This window comes from Chelonus insularis, unplaced genomic scaffold, assembly GCF_013357705.1.
Source record: "Chelonus insularis isolate UGA/USDA-ARS -01 unplaced genomic scaffold, ASM1335770v1 contig_310_pilon, whole genome shotgun sequence".
NCBI classification, from domain to species: domain Eukaryota; kingdom Metazoa; phylum Arthropoda; class Insecta; order Hymenoptera; family Braconidae; genus Chelonus; species Chelonus insularis.
In genome coordinates this window covers 570417-589125 of record NW_023276483.1, presented here as the reverse complement: position 1 = coordinate 589125, position 18709 = coordinate 570417, and the positions used below count along the sequence as shown (strand labels likewise).

The 18709-nt window shown below is 28.7% G+C and overlaps 2 protein-coding genes across 3 annotated transcripts; both read right to left on the bottom strand.

Moving 5' to 3' along the window:
* Positions 1-1409: 1409 nt before the first annotated feature.
* Positions 1410-10714, bottom strand: Tps1 (Trehalose-6-phosphate synthase 1). 2 transcript variants are annotated; one of them, XM_035080629.1, is made up of 8 exons: positions 10234-10714; positions 8083-8188; positions 7449-7605; positions 3531-4621; positions 3033-3224; positions 2289-2616; positions 1799-2092; positions 1410-1710 (listed from the first exon to the last, which is right to left on the bottom strand). In XM_035080629.1, the coding sequence occupies exons 1-8, from the start codon at positions 10298-10300 to the stop codon at positions 1471-1473; spliced, it is 2475 nt and encodes an 824-aa protein (XP_034936520.1). In that variant the 5' UTR covers positions 10301-10714; the 3' UTR covers positions 1410-1470. The 2 variants fall into 2 exon arrangements, with proteins under 2 accessions (XP_034936520.1, XP_034936521.1); XM_035080630.1 differs by having other exon boundaries at positions 1471-1710; positions 8083-8387.
* Positions 10715-11098: 384 nt separating this feature from the next.
* Positions 11099-12258, bottom strand: eIF3k (eukaryotic translation initiation factor 3 subunit k). The gene is made up of 4 exons (XM_035080640.1): positions 12099-12258; positions 11725-11944; positions 11410-11629; positions 11099-11328 (listed from the first exon to the last, which is right to left on the bottom strand). The coding sequence occupies exons 1-4, from the start codon at positions 12149-12151 to the stop codon at positions 11171-11173; spliced, it is 651 nt and encodes a 216-aa protein (XP_034936531.1). The 5' UTR covers positions 12152-12258; the 3' UTR covers positions 11099-11170.
* Between the last annotated feature and the right edge of the window lie 6451 nt (positions 12259-18709).

The following is an 18709-nucleotide window of genomic DNA, read 5'->3' as shown; positions in this document are numbered from 1 at the left end:
AAACCAAATGAGAGGGACGCAAACTCTTGAATTTCATTCTACGTGATTAACATCATTCGTTATTAATTGACTAGGAGTATAAGGGTGTTAATGAAAAAATAAATATCAAAGTAAAATAGATACGAGATTACTGAGTAAAGAAAAATTGATGTTACTGCTAATAATCGCTTTAAAAAATACTCAATGTTTATCCGCCCAAAAAGTCGGACTCAATATACATTTATACATCTATATATTATGTAAATATATTGATAATAAACGGGAAAGAGTAAAAAATACATATTGAAAGAAAATTTATCCCTCAGAAAACTTATTTATCACTCAAAGACATATTTAATAATAATAAGTTTCATTATTACGTCATAAATTCATCTACACATTTTAATTTTTTTTTTGTTCATATAAAAATACTTTCTTGTCAGTATATGAGTTCTGCATATATCAATTACAATAATTGTAAAGTTGATTTACAGCAGCATTGAAAATAATAAAGTATATTTTTAAATCACTTTGTAAATCGTGTATAATTATTTACTTGACATATAATTAAAAACTGTTTGATCATCATTGAAGGAAAGAATTTCCTTTATATTGTTGAGTCTGAAATTTAATATTGAAATTTATCTAAATGCAATATTTCTCGTATAATAAAATACGAGATTCTTATTTATCCATTCATAAGGTACAGATTCAGACATTTTTTCAGAGGTAAAACTCTATTGGGAACACTTTTTAGCAGTATACTGTTTTGTTATTTTTTTTTTAATCTTATTTTTTCAATTATTTAAAAAAAAAACAGAGACGAAAAATTTGATATAAAGACCAATATAAACACTTCTTGACCTACAAAATTTTTTGTTTTACTTTGAGCGAAACATACTTATAATCTACATTCCTAAATACTATAAACTCGAAAGATATAATTCGTATTCGACCTCGTCTCGAAACCAAAAAAAAAAAAGTATGAAGAATTTAAAAGCTTTCAAGATCAATATGCTTTACAAAGTATCGATAGATTATTGAGTATCCTATTGGAAATTGTATATTAAAAACCAATAAGACCCGCTTTTGGTAATTTGAATGGATAACTTAATATTTTATCGGTTCTTTGCTGAAACAGTCTCTTCAAAACAGGCATAGCTATTTATTCGCCATTTGATAGCTTTTTCAGCTCCTTATTTATCGGTTTAACTGAGAAAAAAATTTACTTTTAAACAAAAAATTTTATAAATATCTTTCTAACTTTAAAAATGATGAAAAAATAATATTTAATTATTTTAAAATAAATGAATAATGTTATTAAAAACTTTGCATCCAAAAATTTTTTCATGATTCTTTTAGTTTGTTGACATAATAAATAATAATTTTTTTTCTCAGTACGTAATTATAATAATAAACTAGAACTAACATTAAAATTAAATCAAAATTATAATCTACGCAGAAGTTACATGATGGCAATCGAAAACTTATTTAAGAAACCAATGCTTGTGGTTCAGTGAATGACATTTCCATCGTGACACCTCCACTACTACGTCTGTAACGATTAGATATATCAACACTGTTACTCCTTGGCTTACGTCTACTCAGATGTCGTTCTACCCACTTCAACATTGTCAATACCGAATCTGTACTTGGCAATCGTCTTTCCGCAGAAGTACGAACTATGTGGGAAGAAGTAACGCGGAAAGTCGCAGCCATACCTTTGAGTGCCTAAAAATATATAAATCGTGAGTTTTTTTTGGACAAACACAAATTACATAAGTTATTATTTAGTAGGAAAGATAAAGAAAAATCTAACCTTCATCGCATCTTCATCTGTTGCGTCATCACCAGCGTAAATAATCCTAATCCTTTCACTCCAGTCAAGACCAAATGCTGTTCGTAAAATATAAATGGAAGCACGGCCTTTGTTCCATTCTACCGGAGGTTTAGCCTCAATAGCACAGTGAGCACCACACGCCTTGAATCCAGCTTCTTCAATCAACTTTTTAGCTTGTTCGATCATTCGTGGTCTCAACTCCATTGGAGTTTCACGGTAGTGGAACGTCAACAAAGCACCTTTGTTTTCTACCCAAGCACCGTCTTTGCATAGCTAAAATTGTAACAAATAAACATGTTCTATATATTTATTAAATAAATATTAACAAAAAATCTTTCTTTAATAATTTAATTATAAAAAAAAGGTTTATTGTTATCTCTGAATAATAAATTCTATTCTTCCAGTTCTATTTTAATATAAGAAGGTTAATTCTCATTAAAATAGTTGAAAATCTTTTCAATAGTTATACCTGGTCTTGAAGAGCCTGCATCAATCCACCAACTTTGCCTTCATATTCAACAGGCATAGGATGAACAAATTTACTTCCATCAGGATGTAAAATTTCTAGCCCATGATTTCCTGCATATGTTATACCATCGATACCAACCATTGATTTAACATTATTGACATTTCTTCCTGATATAATAGCAATATAAACGTCTGACATATTGCTCAGTCTTTGAAGAACATTCTTTGTTTCAAGCGGCAAAATCGCAAGGTCTGGATGAGTTGCAATAGGTGCTAAAGTACCATCATAGTCAAGAAGTAGTGCCAGCTTGTGATTGTCTCCAATATACCTACAAAAAATTATCAATATAAATAAAAAATCGTTGATTCATTTCTTTTATGGATTTTGTCACGATAATTCGTGTTTCTTTCTTGTTATCGCTTTTTTTTTTATTATCATTATTATTGGAATGGCTCGTATCTTCAATTTATTTCATCGTACATAGTTATCATTCATTTATCCACGCATTGTCGTACCCTACTCTTATTTAATTCATAAGATTTATTTATAATCTAATGTAAAGACAAAACAAAATTTTTATTTATGAATCGAAGTAAATTATCATGAATCAAAATATTCTTGTTCCAATGAATAAATACAAAAGTAACATTTAAATTTCTTCTTGCGTCTAGTATACGATAAGGAAAAATTTTTTTTAAACACCTACCCCATTGGTGCTTTATCGATTGAATAATGAGAAATTACCTGCTCAAGTAATCATCAAAGTCGTCCATGGTTACAGGTTGCATCACCGTGGCACCGACTGAATCTCGTTCTTCTAATGAGCCCATAACTTGTAGGAAGGACTTCATCCAATAACTAACATCATAAATTCTCTCTCGTCGTCGTAAATAATTCATTCTCAGAGTACGTTCATCTTCTGGCATCGTAAGAGCTCTAAATGGCGAAAATATTAAACAACAAATGAGTAAGCCATGGACGAAAAACATTTAATGTCATAAAATTAAGCAATAATGGAAATTATTGATTATCAATAAATTTTGTTCACGGTAAAAAATTAAACCAATTATTAAACTCGATCAACAAAATAATTGTGTAAGGTCAACAGAGAATATTAAAGGGTCGCTGGAATTTGTATCAGAGCATCAAATTCAGTACTCAATAATAAATTCAATAATGAAATTTCGTCAAAGCATCCTGAATTTTTAAATAAAATCAAGCAGTAAATAGAAAAAAAATTACCTATGAATAACTTCTGCTGCTTCATCAATCTCATACGGATTACAAATTAAAGCTTCATGCATCATTTCTCCAGCACCAGCAAACGGAGAAACAATTAAAACACCTGGTGGAGTATTTATTTGACAAGCTACAAATTCTTTTGCAACAAGATTCATTCCATCTCTCAAGGGAGTGACAAGTGCAACAGCAGCATCGCGATAAAATGCAGCCAATTCATCTTGACTTACACAACCATAAATATAACGAATAGGTGACCAATTGGGAGTTGTAAAGCGTCCATTGATAGATCCAATCAGCTGATCCATTTCTAATTTTAACTCTTGATACTCTCGGACATCTGTTCTTGATGGCACAGCAATTTGGAGCATCGTAACTTGTTCACGATGTTCTGGATGCTTTTCAAGCAACATTTCAAAAGCTTTCAATCGATGAACTAGTCCTTTAGTATAATCCAACCGGTCTACACCCAAAACTATTTTTTGATTCGTCATAATCACTTTTGGAGCTGTTTCAGCCAAAGAAACGAATCTGTCGAAAGGAATACCGATAGGTAAAGGTCTTACTCTTACTGTTCTTCCACCATGATCAACTAGTAGATTTTTTCGATCAACTCTGCCTCCAAGACACCTTTGACAACAGTCTACAAAGTTTAAACAATAATCCTGGATGTGAAAACCAACCATATCACATCCCAGCATACCCTGAAGAATTTCATCTGCCCAAGGGAAAAGTCTGAAAATATCCCAGGGTGGGAATGGAATGTGGAGGAAGAAACCAAGCTTCAACTTTAAGTCTTTTTCATCAGCTGCCTGTCTTATCCAATTGGCAGCCAACATAAGGTGATAGTCATGTACCCATACTAAAGGTGTACCATTTGATTGGTTCTTTCCTTTTTGCTCTTCATGAATCTTTTCTAAAGCAGCTACAGTTTTTGCAGCAAATTCATCGTTTACTGCTACGTAAGCACGCCAATGTTCAGCATTAAAAGTAGCTCGGTCAGGCATTGAGTGGAATAATGGCCAAAATGTTCCATTACAACATCCATTGTAATAAGCATCAAAGATATCAGGTTCTACATGGACAGCAACAACCTGAAAAAAAAATATTCATCAATATTTTTCATCACTCAGGTTTCAACAATTGCTACAACAAACAAAATATTAGATAGGCAATGAAATTTAAATAGGTTTAATTTCCAGATAGATTTGTTTGAATGAGCAAATAAATATTTAAGTTGTCTGGCCTTCAACAAATAGATTTATGATTCAAGATAACTATTAATATTCAAAATAAAATATGAATTATAAAGATGGATTATTATAATTTTATTATAATTCATTGAATAAAAAACTTTGGTCAGTACCAGTTGTTTTAAGATTTTCTGCAATTATTAGAAACATCATAAAATATTGAAATTAATATTTTTCTGTGATTTAATTCTTATAAGTGATAATATTTATCACTGGTCATGCCAAGGGTAGAGTAAAATGGAGAAAAAAAAAGTCATGGGCGGAGTCGAAAAAAAAATCAGGACGTAAAGAAAACAGATTAAGACTCCCCTAATCGGAAGTGAATAAAGTCCAGCATAATAACAGTGATATTAAATCATATTTTTTGAATTGTTGAGTCTCGTGACGTTACTATGACCCCCCATGCATTGCAACTACTTAAATACCGCCATCAATTGCCTATTATTTATCATAATGAAATTATCTGTTTGTTTATAATATGATAATTAGTATTTCTTGACTGTCATTGGACAAGAATGAAGAGGATGGGGCTCGTCATAATGATTAAATGCAATCTTGTCACATAAGATACGTTAATTGTTTTGCAACGATGTATGTATATTTCAACTTTTATAAATATGAGAGTACAACTTGTTGTTATCATGGTAAATATGTCGATGTTATAGAAAATCAGGTCGTGACAATAACAGACATACAAAGACAATTGTAGTGATGGAATAACAGCACAATTAAGAAAGAATTCTCAACTCTACAACTGATGGTCTTACAAAGAAGGAAGGTGATCGACTGACCTTTGACTTGCATTTCTGATCAATAAAAAGATATAGTTTAACATGAATAAACTTGAGGTCTTCTCTTACCAATTTATTTATCATTTATTTATTTATTTTTTAATATTATTTTTTGTTTCATTTTTTCAAAACACTGAGAACATCATTACGAAGAATCATGTCAGCCAGTATAAATCATATGATAAATAATCTCAACCTCAATAATTAATTATCAACTTTCTAAAAGAAAAAAAATCATTTTCATACATATATCTATCTTATTTTTCTTTTCAAAAGTTGAAACAAAATTTTTTCCTAAAGAACTCTTTTTATTATTGTTAGAAAGTTCATCTCTAAGTTGATATCTTTGATATAGGAGAAAAATTCCATTGAATTAGAATGTCGAAATGAAGAGCTGCTTTACTATCAGTAGAATTTTTGAATAAATTTATTTCAGCAAGAACACTAGACCATAAAATAGAGTCAGAAAAAACTGGAGATATCTAGATTTGTGGAGATTTAAAAAAAAAACGACAAGTTTTAATGTACGTGAGGAATGCACGATAGTATTGCGTGCTTATAGGGTGCTGTATCAATGATAACCCGACCCTGTCAAGGCAGTGATCGTGATTTCTACTTTCATTTTGACCGTATGGTTAGATTTACAGGTCAGGTCTCAACTGTTTGACATCATAAAGTCATCAAAGTTTACAATTCAAGTTTTTGAACGTAAATTCTTCTAAAGAAAAAAAAAAGTAATTAGAAATTATAAAAAGTAAAATATGATATAAATAACGAAGATATTGAAATCGTTGTTATCAATTTAATTGATGCAAAAGTTAAATGATGATCACAGCTTAATTAATCACTTTATTATCTTTTATTTACTATTTATTGCGGAAAAAATTTTTAAATAACTAGAATAAATGCTGAATAGTATCCCAGACAAGAAACTAATCATTGTTTGAAAGAATGTTTTTAATTCAAAGGGTATTCGTTATATCTAGCTTAACTATTGAAAAAGTTTTTAATTTCAACAATGTAATAATCATCAGAATAATCTCTTCGTTATTCAATAATCGAGAGCTTATATTAGTAATATTATATCATTCAATTCAATGATATGATATAGACAGAGGTAACACGTGAGCAGAGAGTGATAATTATCTGCATAGACATTGTTTTGAAGAGACTTTTTGTGACTCATTTATGACACTTCTTAGGCTGTGATACTCTAAAAAGTCATTCTAATCTATCACTTAGGTCTTAGATGCTAAAATGACGTATCAGGGACATTTAGACTAAAAGTATTTTCATTCTTCAACACAATCTGATGATACAATCCAATGACAACTTATTTATACTTGCAATCTAATTATTTATATAGCAATAATTAGAAATGATTTATAAATATCATGACTTATTTTTATATTCAATTCATTTGCAAACGTTTGATCTACGTTTACCCCAATTATTTTCATATTGAAAATGTATCCAATGTTAAGGTCATGAAATTCAATCATTACTGGTAACAATTCTTATTGTTACAGAAAAAAAGTTATTTATAGAGAGCAAATAAATGAGAATTTAAATAAAGAATGAACGCCATCGATATGCCAATCTGTGTTGATATCATTGAACCTTATTCTACTGATCTTGTTCTAGTTCTATATTAATAATATACAACCTAGTGAAGGTTATTAAGCATAGCTCATTTATAGAATTATTTATTTATTGAATAAAAATTAATATTTCAGGTAAAGCAAATTTTCCATGACAGTTAAACATAACTTATCTTATCGAAAGATAAAAGAAAATGAGCCATGTGTGTGTCAAACTACATATTTAAATGAATCAATTTAAATATTCAAAGTCATGGAAATTATGATTAATCTCACCTTACTCGAAAGTAAACCAGCAGTAGGTGTTTTATCATTAGGATCAGATTCTGGAATTTTCTCATTGGGATCTTCCATGTGCATCCCAGGCCATCCGACCCATATTCCATTACCACCTATTACTACTGGAGCTACAGCAGTAACCAAGCCTCCAGCACTGAAACATCAATAAAAAAAAACAAGGTTGAATAATATTGAAAAAATAACTGATAAAGTTAATTTAAAGTGTTGTTATTGTTTTTATGTAATAAAATTTAATTGAAAAAGTACCAATACCAACATGTTTTAAATCTTTGACTTTCCTCTCGGTAATTGAAAAAATAATTGTAAAAAAAACAATCAAATTATTTGATAGAAACTATTCTAAACACAAATAAAAACAATAAAGATTACTATTGATTGTAATTAAATGTGAAAGCTTCGATAATAAACTATAGCAAAAATTAACACATTCCTGTCAGACAATTGTTTTCAAGAATGGTCTAAATAATTGTATAACAAAAACAATGAATTCAATTCATCATGTGTAACTGTCATCGACAAAATAAGATGATAATAATATAATGATCCAAGCCAGTGAGCTAAGTTGATTAATTTTAGATAAATTTTTTAAAAACCAAAAATAATAACATACCTGCTTTTACGTTCTAATTGGCCAGTTTCCTCATTTCTTTTTAGCACGAAAGGCAACCTGTTGCTTACCACAATCATGCTCCCATTTGAGGAATATGATCTTGACTCTGTAGGCATGATGAAATGAAATATAATTAATTCTTTCAAATAAAAAATCACTCTTATTTGTTTATTTGTCAGAATTGATTCTGAAAAGCTCCTGGAAGCACGATTTCACCGAATCTATACTTGAATCGATGAATTATCTTAATTTTTTCACTTTAATCGTTGGCTAAAGACCCATGTCTGCTAATATGTTGATGAATTCTAAGATAAATCAGAGATCAAATCAATCTTTAATGATTGCAAAAGATGAAGAAACTGATATTAAAGAGAGTAGTAATGTTAATTGAAGGAAGAAGTAGATGTTGTTAAGAGAAGATAATGAGTGCAGTCGGAAGTACCGAAGAGTACTGAAGAAGCAACGGCTGGGACACGTTAGTTTATTCGTATTTGTCGAGACGACGAATTGGTCCAAAGTGCGCTTTCGCGGATGGTATCGATGGAGGCCACGACCCGGGAGCATCATCGTCATCATCATCAGCATCGACATCATCCCTTACTCCCCTCAGACTCTCTATCCGCAAAAGTCCACCACCCCCGTTTCGTTTCTCATACACACCGACCCCATGGGTTATCTGTATCACTTAATTTAATGATAGAAAAGTCTCGCGCACGTTCATCTTATTTTAATGAGACACTACCGCGCGAGTAGAAAGCACGTCAATAATTTACATCGCCAACATTTATGAGCTGCTTACAATCGAGGATATAAATTGTCAAAAAATGATAGATAATTTGGCGGTTGACTTTACAAGTATTATCATCAAAGTTTCGAAAGAAACTTAATCATTTCTACGTAATTCATCGACTAGTTTTCTAAATTTTTCACTCAATTATTATATAATTTTTATCATTTTTTTTCTGGCATTTCTACAACGTTCAGGACATGATTTTTCAATCTAGAAAAAACATTATAAAAATAACTCCCATAATGATTATTATTGATATAACTCTTGAAAGCTCTATTACAACAACTGTGTGTTGCTAAGCTACCTTTAGAATTAATATATACAATACTTGAGATTTTTATTCCTCCACGAAATAACTATCTTTACGTGTTCGTTATACCCATAAAAAATTATTCTCTTGAATAAAGTGAAAGAATAAAAAAAAAAAAAAATAAACTTTTAATTTTTGTTTTTATTAATAAATGTCACATTAGTGACCTCAATATGATAATAATGATATAAGAACAACACACGTCTATCAAATTTTACTAATTGATTTTATTATTGAAATAGGTAGTTTTTATTTAAAATCTTTTTTTCTCATCAAAGTAAAACTGACAGCAGTATAAAATTTAATTACCTGTTGATATCGATTGTTAATAAAATTAATTCTACTGCTATTCTTTAAAGATAGGTACCAGAAGTATAAGGACTGATAATATAAGAAGTTCCACGTGTCAAATGCGTGGTATTGCATAGAAATATTAACTAGAATTATTGCAGATAATCTTCTGAATCATAAGTTATTATTATTAAAACCTAAAAATTTAATATTTATAGCTTAATAATAATTAATTCCTTTGTTTGCAGTTTCAATAGAAACTACTTTAATAACAATAATACGTAACATTTCGAAGATTTACAGATGCTTTGAAAATAGTTTTTAGACTACGTAATGAGATACAATGTTGATAGCTTTGATAATAGGTACCGTTACTAGCACGAGGTTACCTAGCTTTGACTATATTATACCGGTAAAAGAAGCCGGTACTTACTAGCAAAATAATAGATTACTTTTGAGAATACGAATGAACTAAAAATATCATAAATCAATTAATGATTGATTTAATTGACGCAATTGACCTTTGAGAATCAATCGAGACAATATTGTTTAAGTCAATTAATTGAAAAAAATGATATCTCTATGATAATTAAATGAAAACGTTTGTGCTTCGTCTAAAAAAATACTACGCACATCGTGCAAGAATAAACGTTTGTTGGACGTTCAATTGAGTAATAGTAAGAGAATAACAAAAACATTCATGCTTCAGAGCTAAAAATATTCATTAATATTTTTAAGTTTTTTTTTTTATTATACATACGGTCAGTTCGAAGTCTGCTGCTAACTGCTCTAAAAGCACTATTGGGTATTGTTCCTTCAGAAGTCATTTATGAATTTGTAATCAATAAATTGTTGACAGGATAATTTTTGATGGACTCTTTTTAATTTCAGTTTTAGTTAAATTAAATATCCTCCTGCAGTTCAATAGATAATCTGCGAAATTAGTTTTTGGCGTTGGCTGAAAATTGGCTGACACAATTTTTGCTTCAGTTAAAAATACTCGTATGAATTAAAAACGTTCTCTTTATACTATCAACGATAAAAATATTTTGAGTTTCTCTATATTTGATATAGAGAATGTTTTATGCAATTATTGCTGAAATACTGATCAAATACTGGCAGATTAAGACCAATTGATCAAAAACGATTGATCGTAAATTCCAGAAACTTTGAGAATGTCACGTGCCAGAAAATTTTTTCCGAACACTAAACCCGTACCTTTGACAATGGTATACTGAAGCTAGGGGAAAAACCAGTCAGGGGTTAGGCGCGGTGCATTTCACCAGCTTGGTGGAACACAGTGGTACCTTAGTTTCAGGTAGCGCCCTCATATTATAATGTATATAAAGAATCTGCGATTGCGCAATTATTTTACTACCAAAATTGAACTGGTTTAAAACGATCATTTACAGGATTTAAGATGTATTTTTAAGTTTTTTATCTTATTAATGTGATCCACTTCAGTAAATCACCTTTCATGATTGCATATATATTTTATTAATTATTATAAATGCTAATTCAGTTTTTTATTTGAAATATAAAAAACTTAAGTATAAGTCTAGGTTGAGAATAATCTTTTAATGTAAAGATTCTTAATTGAATAATCATTAGACTATAAATAACAATTAATTTTGTGATTAAGATATTTATTTAGAAATAATTAGAAATATTAAAACATCAAGAACTTTTTATTCTCCTTAAAGACAAGAAGCCATAAGTCCAGCAACATTTTCGAAATCGATTTTTTCGGTAATATTCTTTGTTTTTATGTTCTCATCTTGATTAGCTATGAAAATAACATTTTTACTCTGTTCTTGCCATCCGTACTTTTTAACCCAATGTTTCAATGTTGATTCTAAAATGATTGAAATATATATTAATTTTCAGTCTGCTTCATTCCAATAACATTTTAATTTAAAAATAAATAAATGTTTACCATCAACACTGCCAAGTAATTGAGCTAAAAGATTTTTATCAATTGTTTGGAATGTAATTCCTACAACATGACATACAAATTTCCTTATTGAATCTTGGAAGCCAACAATTTTATTGCAAAGCTCTGACATTGACTTTACTCTATTCCAGAAATGTTGAAAGTCACACTGCTCCAAAATATCTCCAAGGTAAATTACTTGATTAATTGGATCTTCTTGCATCTAAAACAATAATTCATCTATGTAATATACATTCATAATAAAAAATAGTTTTATTCCGCAAGTATTTAATCTAACGCATTTCGATGCATACTTACGATATTATCATTGAGCAGACATTTACAAAGGACGAAATCAGTATGTGGTAGGTTCGTTAAGGCTTTCAATAATATTTGACACGTTATATCAACTTTAAACCTTTGAGGATTGAGCTGATATAACTTGAGAACTGCCAAGTTAGCCTCGAGGTCATATGCATTTTCCCTCGATTGAATTTCTACATACTGTTCCAAAGTAGGTAAATTTTCTGGATTGTATCTTGAAAAGAAATTAATATGTAATATTATACATTTAATAATAATTAATACTAAGAGTAATAAAAATAAATCTTTCAAGATAACCTCTAAAAGCTAACACAGGTATTTTTTGTTTACTTGTAAATTTTATACATATTTTTTACGTAAATATTTACCTTTCAATACTTTTAAGCATTCCAGCAATATTTTGACGCATAGCTTCTGCCATTTTTACTATATTATCTATATAAATATTATAAATTAGCACAAAAACTTGCAAAAATACTCAATAAGTGAAAAATTAGAAGAATAAGGTTATGTTAAATAAAACACATGACAGAATAAAACCATAGATCAATGGCGTCTGCGTTTTCATGTAATTCCTGTTCTATTGACTTACGGTAAATAAAGAATTTATTATCAACAACAGATATGAAAAATATTTTGTTCTCTGCTGTCAAGTCAATAAGAATAACAGAAGAAAGAATGCCCCTGCCAGGATTGGATATAAGCAGTTACGATATGTATGATATATTATTCAAGATAAACTTTACGAGCAGTAATTTTATTTCAAAATAAAAGCAATTAAATTTAACAACAAAGATTAAAAATTAGGAATTAATTTTAAATTTTACCCCACTTCCTTATCTACTATATACTAGTTTCTCTTTTCTGCTTTAGCCCAGCCTCAAAAAATTCTAGATAAGAAACTTGATATGAAAACCGATGGTTTTTGCAATTGGACGGTACTCAGAAGGTACATACAAACTAGTTATCAACAGAGTTGCAAGTACATTTCTTTGTTCCGGCAGAGCACATTCGCGTAGTACTCATTTTCGCCACACATTCCTGTGTCAGGCTACGAGTAAACCATGCGTGCTTGTCAGAAAGATGGCGGCTACTTCGTACAGTAATTGTATTCAGTGAAAAAGTGATGTTAATTAATGTTTTCTAAGAGTTAATTTGTAGTGCCTTAATTGTAAATAATATAATACGTTTACTGATGATTTAAGCGTCTATAATGCCGCTGTCTAAATAGGTGAGTTCGTAAAATCAATGATATCACTCTGTTCCTAGGAATGGACAGAGTTATTTTGGTATTTTAATATTATTCAGGTTCAAAAACTAAAAAATAACTTGACATTCAAGTTTATCAACAATAATATGAATTATTCGATTCAAGTATTATCTCAAAAATGTTTCGTCAAAAGCTGAACCTTTATCGTGAAAAAAGTGGTTCCAAATTCATTGGACTATTTGTCAATCAACTTGACTGTCAATAAATAATTATTATCTCTAATATATGAACACTAATTTGTTCGACAATAGACATTAAATAAAAATATCATTCCCATAACATAGTGTGTCGCATGATGATTTGTGACCAATATTTTATAATTATTTTAATCGTTTTTTTAAACTATACGAATATATTCATCTTACATATATTCATAGATATATAGATATACAATTATATTTACACCTTTCTGACTCAATCGGTCAATATGAATGAATTTTGTCATATCTTTAGTACTCTCTGGTAGATGTCTCATGCAGTTTTATTTATTTTGCAACATCTATTTTACTATTATGTAATCTTATTATTCAATTTACAAACCGAAGGGTACCAAATTAACTTTCATTTGATTCGAATTTATTTGTCTCATTGAATCAATATACCAATATACATAAATACTCCAATTAGCTAAAATTCCTTCTTTACCTTTTATAACAAAATTAGGATAATTAGTTAAATTATAAAATAATAATAAATAATTAATTTATATGATTGTCAATTGTAATTTTTGAAATATAAAGTATTCACACTCAAATGGAGATGACTCATAGAATCAAGAAGTATCAGTCTGAAAGTTTTTATGGATAATTTAAACCCTATATAGTGTAGGAATGAGTAAATATGATACTTTTGTCCATTATTAATTCTACTAAATGAATAAATAAAATCTTGGATTGATCATTAAGTAGGAGGGATACAAGTGGCGTTGCCCTTATTGAAAACGCTAAAATCATACAGTTCATTATTGCAGTATTATCTCACCTGAGTGTAATCATCTTAAATAGATTATTAAACGCCTACCTACATGCTAACATTCAAAGGCATTATAATTTTTCTGATATTATAATGGGTCTATGCAAAAAAATATTTTTTATTCTTTTCTCTTATGGGTTATCGTTGATTTTAGGTGGCAATGAACTCTTTTAAAATATCTATCAATTATTATTATCATTATTATTTAGAATTATTAAAACTTATTGATGTAATTATTGGGATATACTTGGAATTTATTTTTTTCAAATAATGGAAAGTTTTTGTTTTGATGTGATATTTCAAAAATATTTGATAGTAGTGTTTTCGTGTTTATAGGAATTAATTATTGTACAGGTACGATGACGTTTGAAGCTTGTTGTGCGAATGTAGGCAAGATATTATGTATTTCTGGCTATGGCTGACTCACGCTAACTCCTACACACATTATTTTTCATACAAGTTACATATTACTACTGTCTACATTATACTTTTCACAAAATTATTGTACATTTTTAATGTTTTTATCATTGAATAAAATCTCTAGTAATTTTACGAATCAATTAAATAAAAAAAGAGAAACAATTAATTGAATCTATTTTGAAAATTTTTAGTATATACTTTTAAACATCAAAGCACAAGTTTAAAATGAAAAAAAAATTATAACACAGTTGAAATGAATTTAAGAAACTAAAAATGATTGTTTCCGGTTCTATAAAGTTGTTACAATGAATAGATATAATTAATTTATTTGCCGGCGAATTTTTCAATAACTGTCTAAAGGTTCATTAACAATACAAATAAGATGTAAAAATGATTGTTAATTATTAAATAAATAAATAAAAGCATAGGTTTATGGTGGAATGTGTTAATATGTGAATAAGGTAGTTGAGGATTATTTGATAAAATACCTTTCCAAAAGTGTACGGTCATTACAAAGGCCATCTGTTTTACTCTTTTAACTATTTCTGCCTTATTTAAATCATTCAATGACGCCATCCACGGATGGACCAAAATCGGACGTCGAACGCCTCCACTCGTTTCTTTGGTATGTGAGATGTGTTAAAAATAAATATCTTTGAGTTAGAATGAAATTAGCCAAACACCATATATATCAATATTTTAACACAAATAACAAAATCAATGGAATTATTTTAATGATATTTGATGATAAAATAGTCTGGTAGATAGTAATTTATTTATCATTCACCCAATAATCATTCAATGATGCGATAAACAAATGATTCAGATGAATCACATAAACTGTCTGCGATAAGGCATGAAATTTTTTAGATAATCATAACAATAATGATAATGATATTGAATGAAATAGTAATATAAAATTGGCAAGCAAACTTGATCACTAATGAATTGATAGAGTTAAATTCACATTTATATACATGCATATGACAAGTAGTCTATTCGTGAAATTTCTTCTTGTGTAGTACTTGAATTTAAAGTAGTATAGAAGCAATTGCTACTGGCATCATGCCATCATCAAGCGTCCCGACGCTTACCGAAAATATAGACCGAATACATCCGAAGACGAAGGCGTCCCGGCGTCATCCAGAAACGAGAAGTACATCGTCAGTAATCGTTAGTACGCATATGAGATGGCTGTAAAGCTATCACACTTACAATTAATCGCGTTTATTGTTACTAATTGTTATCAAAACGATGTAACCGTTCATTTAGTGTCGTTTCATATTTTTTCATTAGATCAAATTGTTTAATTTTGTTATAATTATTTATTTTTTTAATTTATTCAATAACAAAATAATTAAAAGAAGTTTGCATGTGCAGTTAATGAAAATATATAGATAATAATGTTGTTGTTGTTATTATTATTATTATTGTTGTTGATAATCAGTGAAGAGTAGGATAAAAATGTGAATAAATGAATGGAAAAAACGATTTTTTCCTACATTGTTGTTTAGGCAGATAAAAAAAAAAGTGTCAAACTAAATGTGGACAAAACTCAAATGTTTATTTATTACAATTAGAGTGTTTTTGCAAGTTATATGCCTACACATATATCATTCCTATGCCAATACAACACACTCCGCATTCCCATCTTATATTATATATTATTTTAAAATAAATAATTTAATAGATAATAAAGAATTATAACAATTATATGTATTAAAAGAAACATATGAGATAGAATACAAGAAGATGGAATATCGTTAAGATTACGAGGTTACCACAGAATGCCTGAGCCTAGGGCAAAACGCTGTAAACACTGTGACGGTACGGAATATTGTTAGTGTTACTATGGATAATCCTTCTTGCGGTGAAAGAACTGAACCAACTATTTAATTGCTAACTTGAAATATCATTTACATAAGAATTGTGTTTTTGTGTAATAAATGTTGAATTATATATTGTGTTTAAAAGCTCTACTCTGTCAAACTAACCCAGTAAGAAGTTGAATATAGAAAAATTTTTGCATTTGTAGTGTGTTATTTTTCCATGATATATTTTGCTAACCATTATTGTTAGTTTTGGTTTTTTATTTTGTACCTTACTAACTCACTTATATGATTAACCGAAAAATTAATGTCTGTTAATATATTAAATATTAATAAAATAATTGTTATTTATTCTACAGAAGTTTTTTCTTTTTTTTATTTGGATTAAAAATAATAAATTTATAAATGAAAAATCTATCATTATGATTTTATTACCATTAAAATTGATAAACATTAAAGTGTCGTTACATATGTATATAAAAATGATTGGAAAAAATTTTTTAACGTTAGATGAAAATAACGAGGAGAAAAAAATAGATAAAAACTTGAATTTAAAATATAAAATTTATTGTCAATAGTCATGCATAAATTATTTCCGTTTCTACTGGACATTTATTTATTACTTTTGTACACTTTTAAAAATTACACGAATTTATGAGAAATAATAAAATTAAAAAACTGGATCAAATGAGTCGTAATGAAAATATTTTTTTTACATCAGTTTGAATTATAGTATGTACACAAAATAAGACATTTAAAAAACAATTGTTAGTCATCATTAATATAATCTAGACTTGAAATTTCATCAGGAATTAAAAATGAAGCACAAATTGTTTCCATGTAGAAATGGAGTAATAAAATGTCGGATAGTCTAAGTGATATACACTTAAAATGGAAAAAGAATAATTTTAAAAATGAAATCTTGCATAGCACAAAGTAAAAAATTCATCGACATTATTTGGCAGTATCACGAATGGATTATTTATCGTTACGGTATGTGCGTTACGTGGGCGTATTTCCCGAGAGCTGGCTGTCATCCAAATCGACGACACCTTACTCCCACTAAATCAGACTTTTGAGACGATGCTTATATCAACAGTTAATGTACAGCATTTGTATTATGCGATATCTCAACAACGTTTATATTATTTGACTTGTTCATCTCGTAATACTTATGTATGTATGGATAAAAATCTCTTTCACTGCATTTTCAGTTTTTATGAATTTTTAAAATATTTTATTTGCCATGTTAATGAACCTTTAGACATCAACATAAAATTTTTCTTCACAAAAACAATCTATTTTGTTTAAATCATGATACTTTCATGAACTTAACAAATGAATAAACAAATCATCTAAATGATTCCTTGAGACTACATTGGAAAAGTTGGAAACTTATCAATAATAAATAGGTGTTTCATTACCTGGTCACTCGACTGAATATTTTTTCTTTTAAATCAACAAGTTAGAGATGATTATATTTTTTTCATGCTCAGAACTATTTCAGCTGATGAGTGATATTATTAGATGGTTAAAAAAATTATAGTTGACCGGAAGTAAAGTTCAGGAACCACAGTGTTTTTAGTTAATTAGTGATAAATTTTTAGATTGAAACGAAAAATGTTATCCACCCCATTAAGATCTTTAAATAACAGAATATTTTAGTTTCTTAATGTTGAACTATTTACAAATCCATAAATTGAAACAAGTATGAATAAGCTAGTTCTTATATTAGGTTTACACCTGGCTTCCGTTTTAAGAAATCACTGCACTGCTCGCTCATCATATATCACGTTCATGTCTACGCTAATCGTGCATTACCAATGGCATCTCTTGTCATTTTAAATGTATCGCCTCATTTCAAGATGTGTCATTATACGCGATACACTTTGGACACGACGGATTAGGATATTGAATTTTAATATTATAATTAAATGTTTGTTGCAGAGAGATATCAATTAATTCAATTACTTCTATTTATTTATATATAATTTTTAGTATATCTAAAATTAAATTTTTGAAAGCTTCATAGATGTCTAATGTAATGATTAATATTAAAAATTAAACTTTTTTCCGGTCCATTCACCCCATATACTGACATTTATGCCTTAAAAATAAACGAGTACCAGTCAAAAGCTCATGTCAACATGTTACACACATGTGTTATATATACACACACACACACACACACACGTTTATTTTGTAATAAATTTAAATATATTTCAATAAAGTAGGATTGTTATTATTAAAAAAAAATATTGCTTTTAATTAGAATTTTTTAAGATGATTAAAAATAAATGTTATTTTTAAAAAAACAATTTCAGAAAAGTATTTATTTATTTTAAATAATATAATATTTGATTTTATGAATAAATTAGTTAATAGAGGAACCTGTTAGAAAAAATCCCACCTAGAAAAATACCCCACGGGAAAACTCCTACTGAGAAAATTTCTATCAAAAAAAATATTCCCTCTAAGGAAGAATATT

What these genes read in the sequence shown, in the direction of transcription:
- Tps1 (XM_035080629.1), bottom strand. Translation starts at nt 10,300, where the DNA reads ATGACTTCTGAAGGAACAATACCCAATAGTGCTTTTAGAGCAGTTAGC. An exon ending in CAGCAGACTTCGAACTGACC is followed by an intron (nt 8,189 to 10,233) that starts GTATGTATAATA and finishes TCATGCCTACAG; the next exon opens with AGTCAAGATCATATTCCTCA. An exon ending in TTTGATGATTACTTGAGCAG is followed by an intron (nt 2,617 to 3,032) that starts GTAATTTCTCAT and finishes AATTTTTTGTAG; the next exon opens with GTATATTGGAGACAATCACA.
- eIF3k (XM_035080640.1), bottom strand. Translation starts at nt 12,151, where the DNA reads ATGGCAGAAGCTATGCGTCAAAATATTGCTGGAATGCTTAAAAGTATT. An exon ending in GTCTGCTCAATGATAATATC is followed by an intron (nt 11,630 to 11,724) that starts GTAAGTATGCAT and finishes TTATTGTTTTAG; the next exon opens with ATGCAAGAAGATCCAATTAA. An exon ending in ATTACTTGGCAGTGTTGATG is followed by an intron (nt 11,329 to 11,409) that starts GTAAACATTTAT and finishes CAATCATTTTAG; the next exon opens with AATCAACATTGAAACATTGG.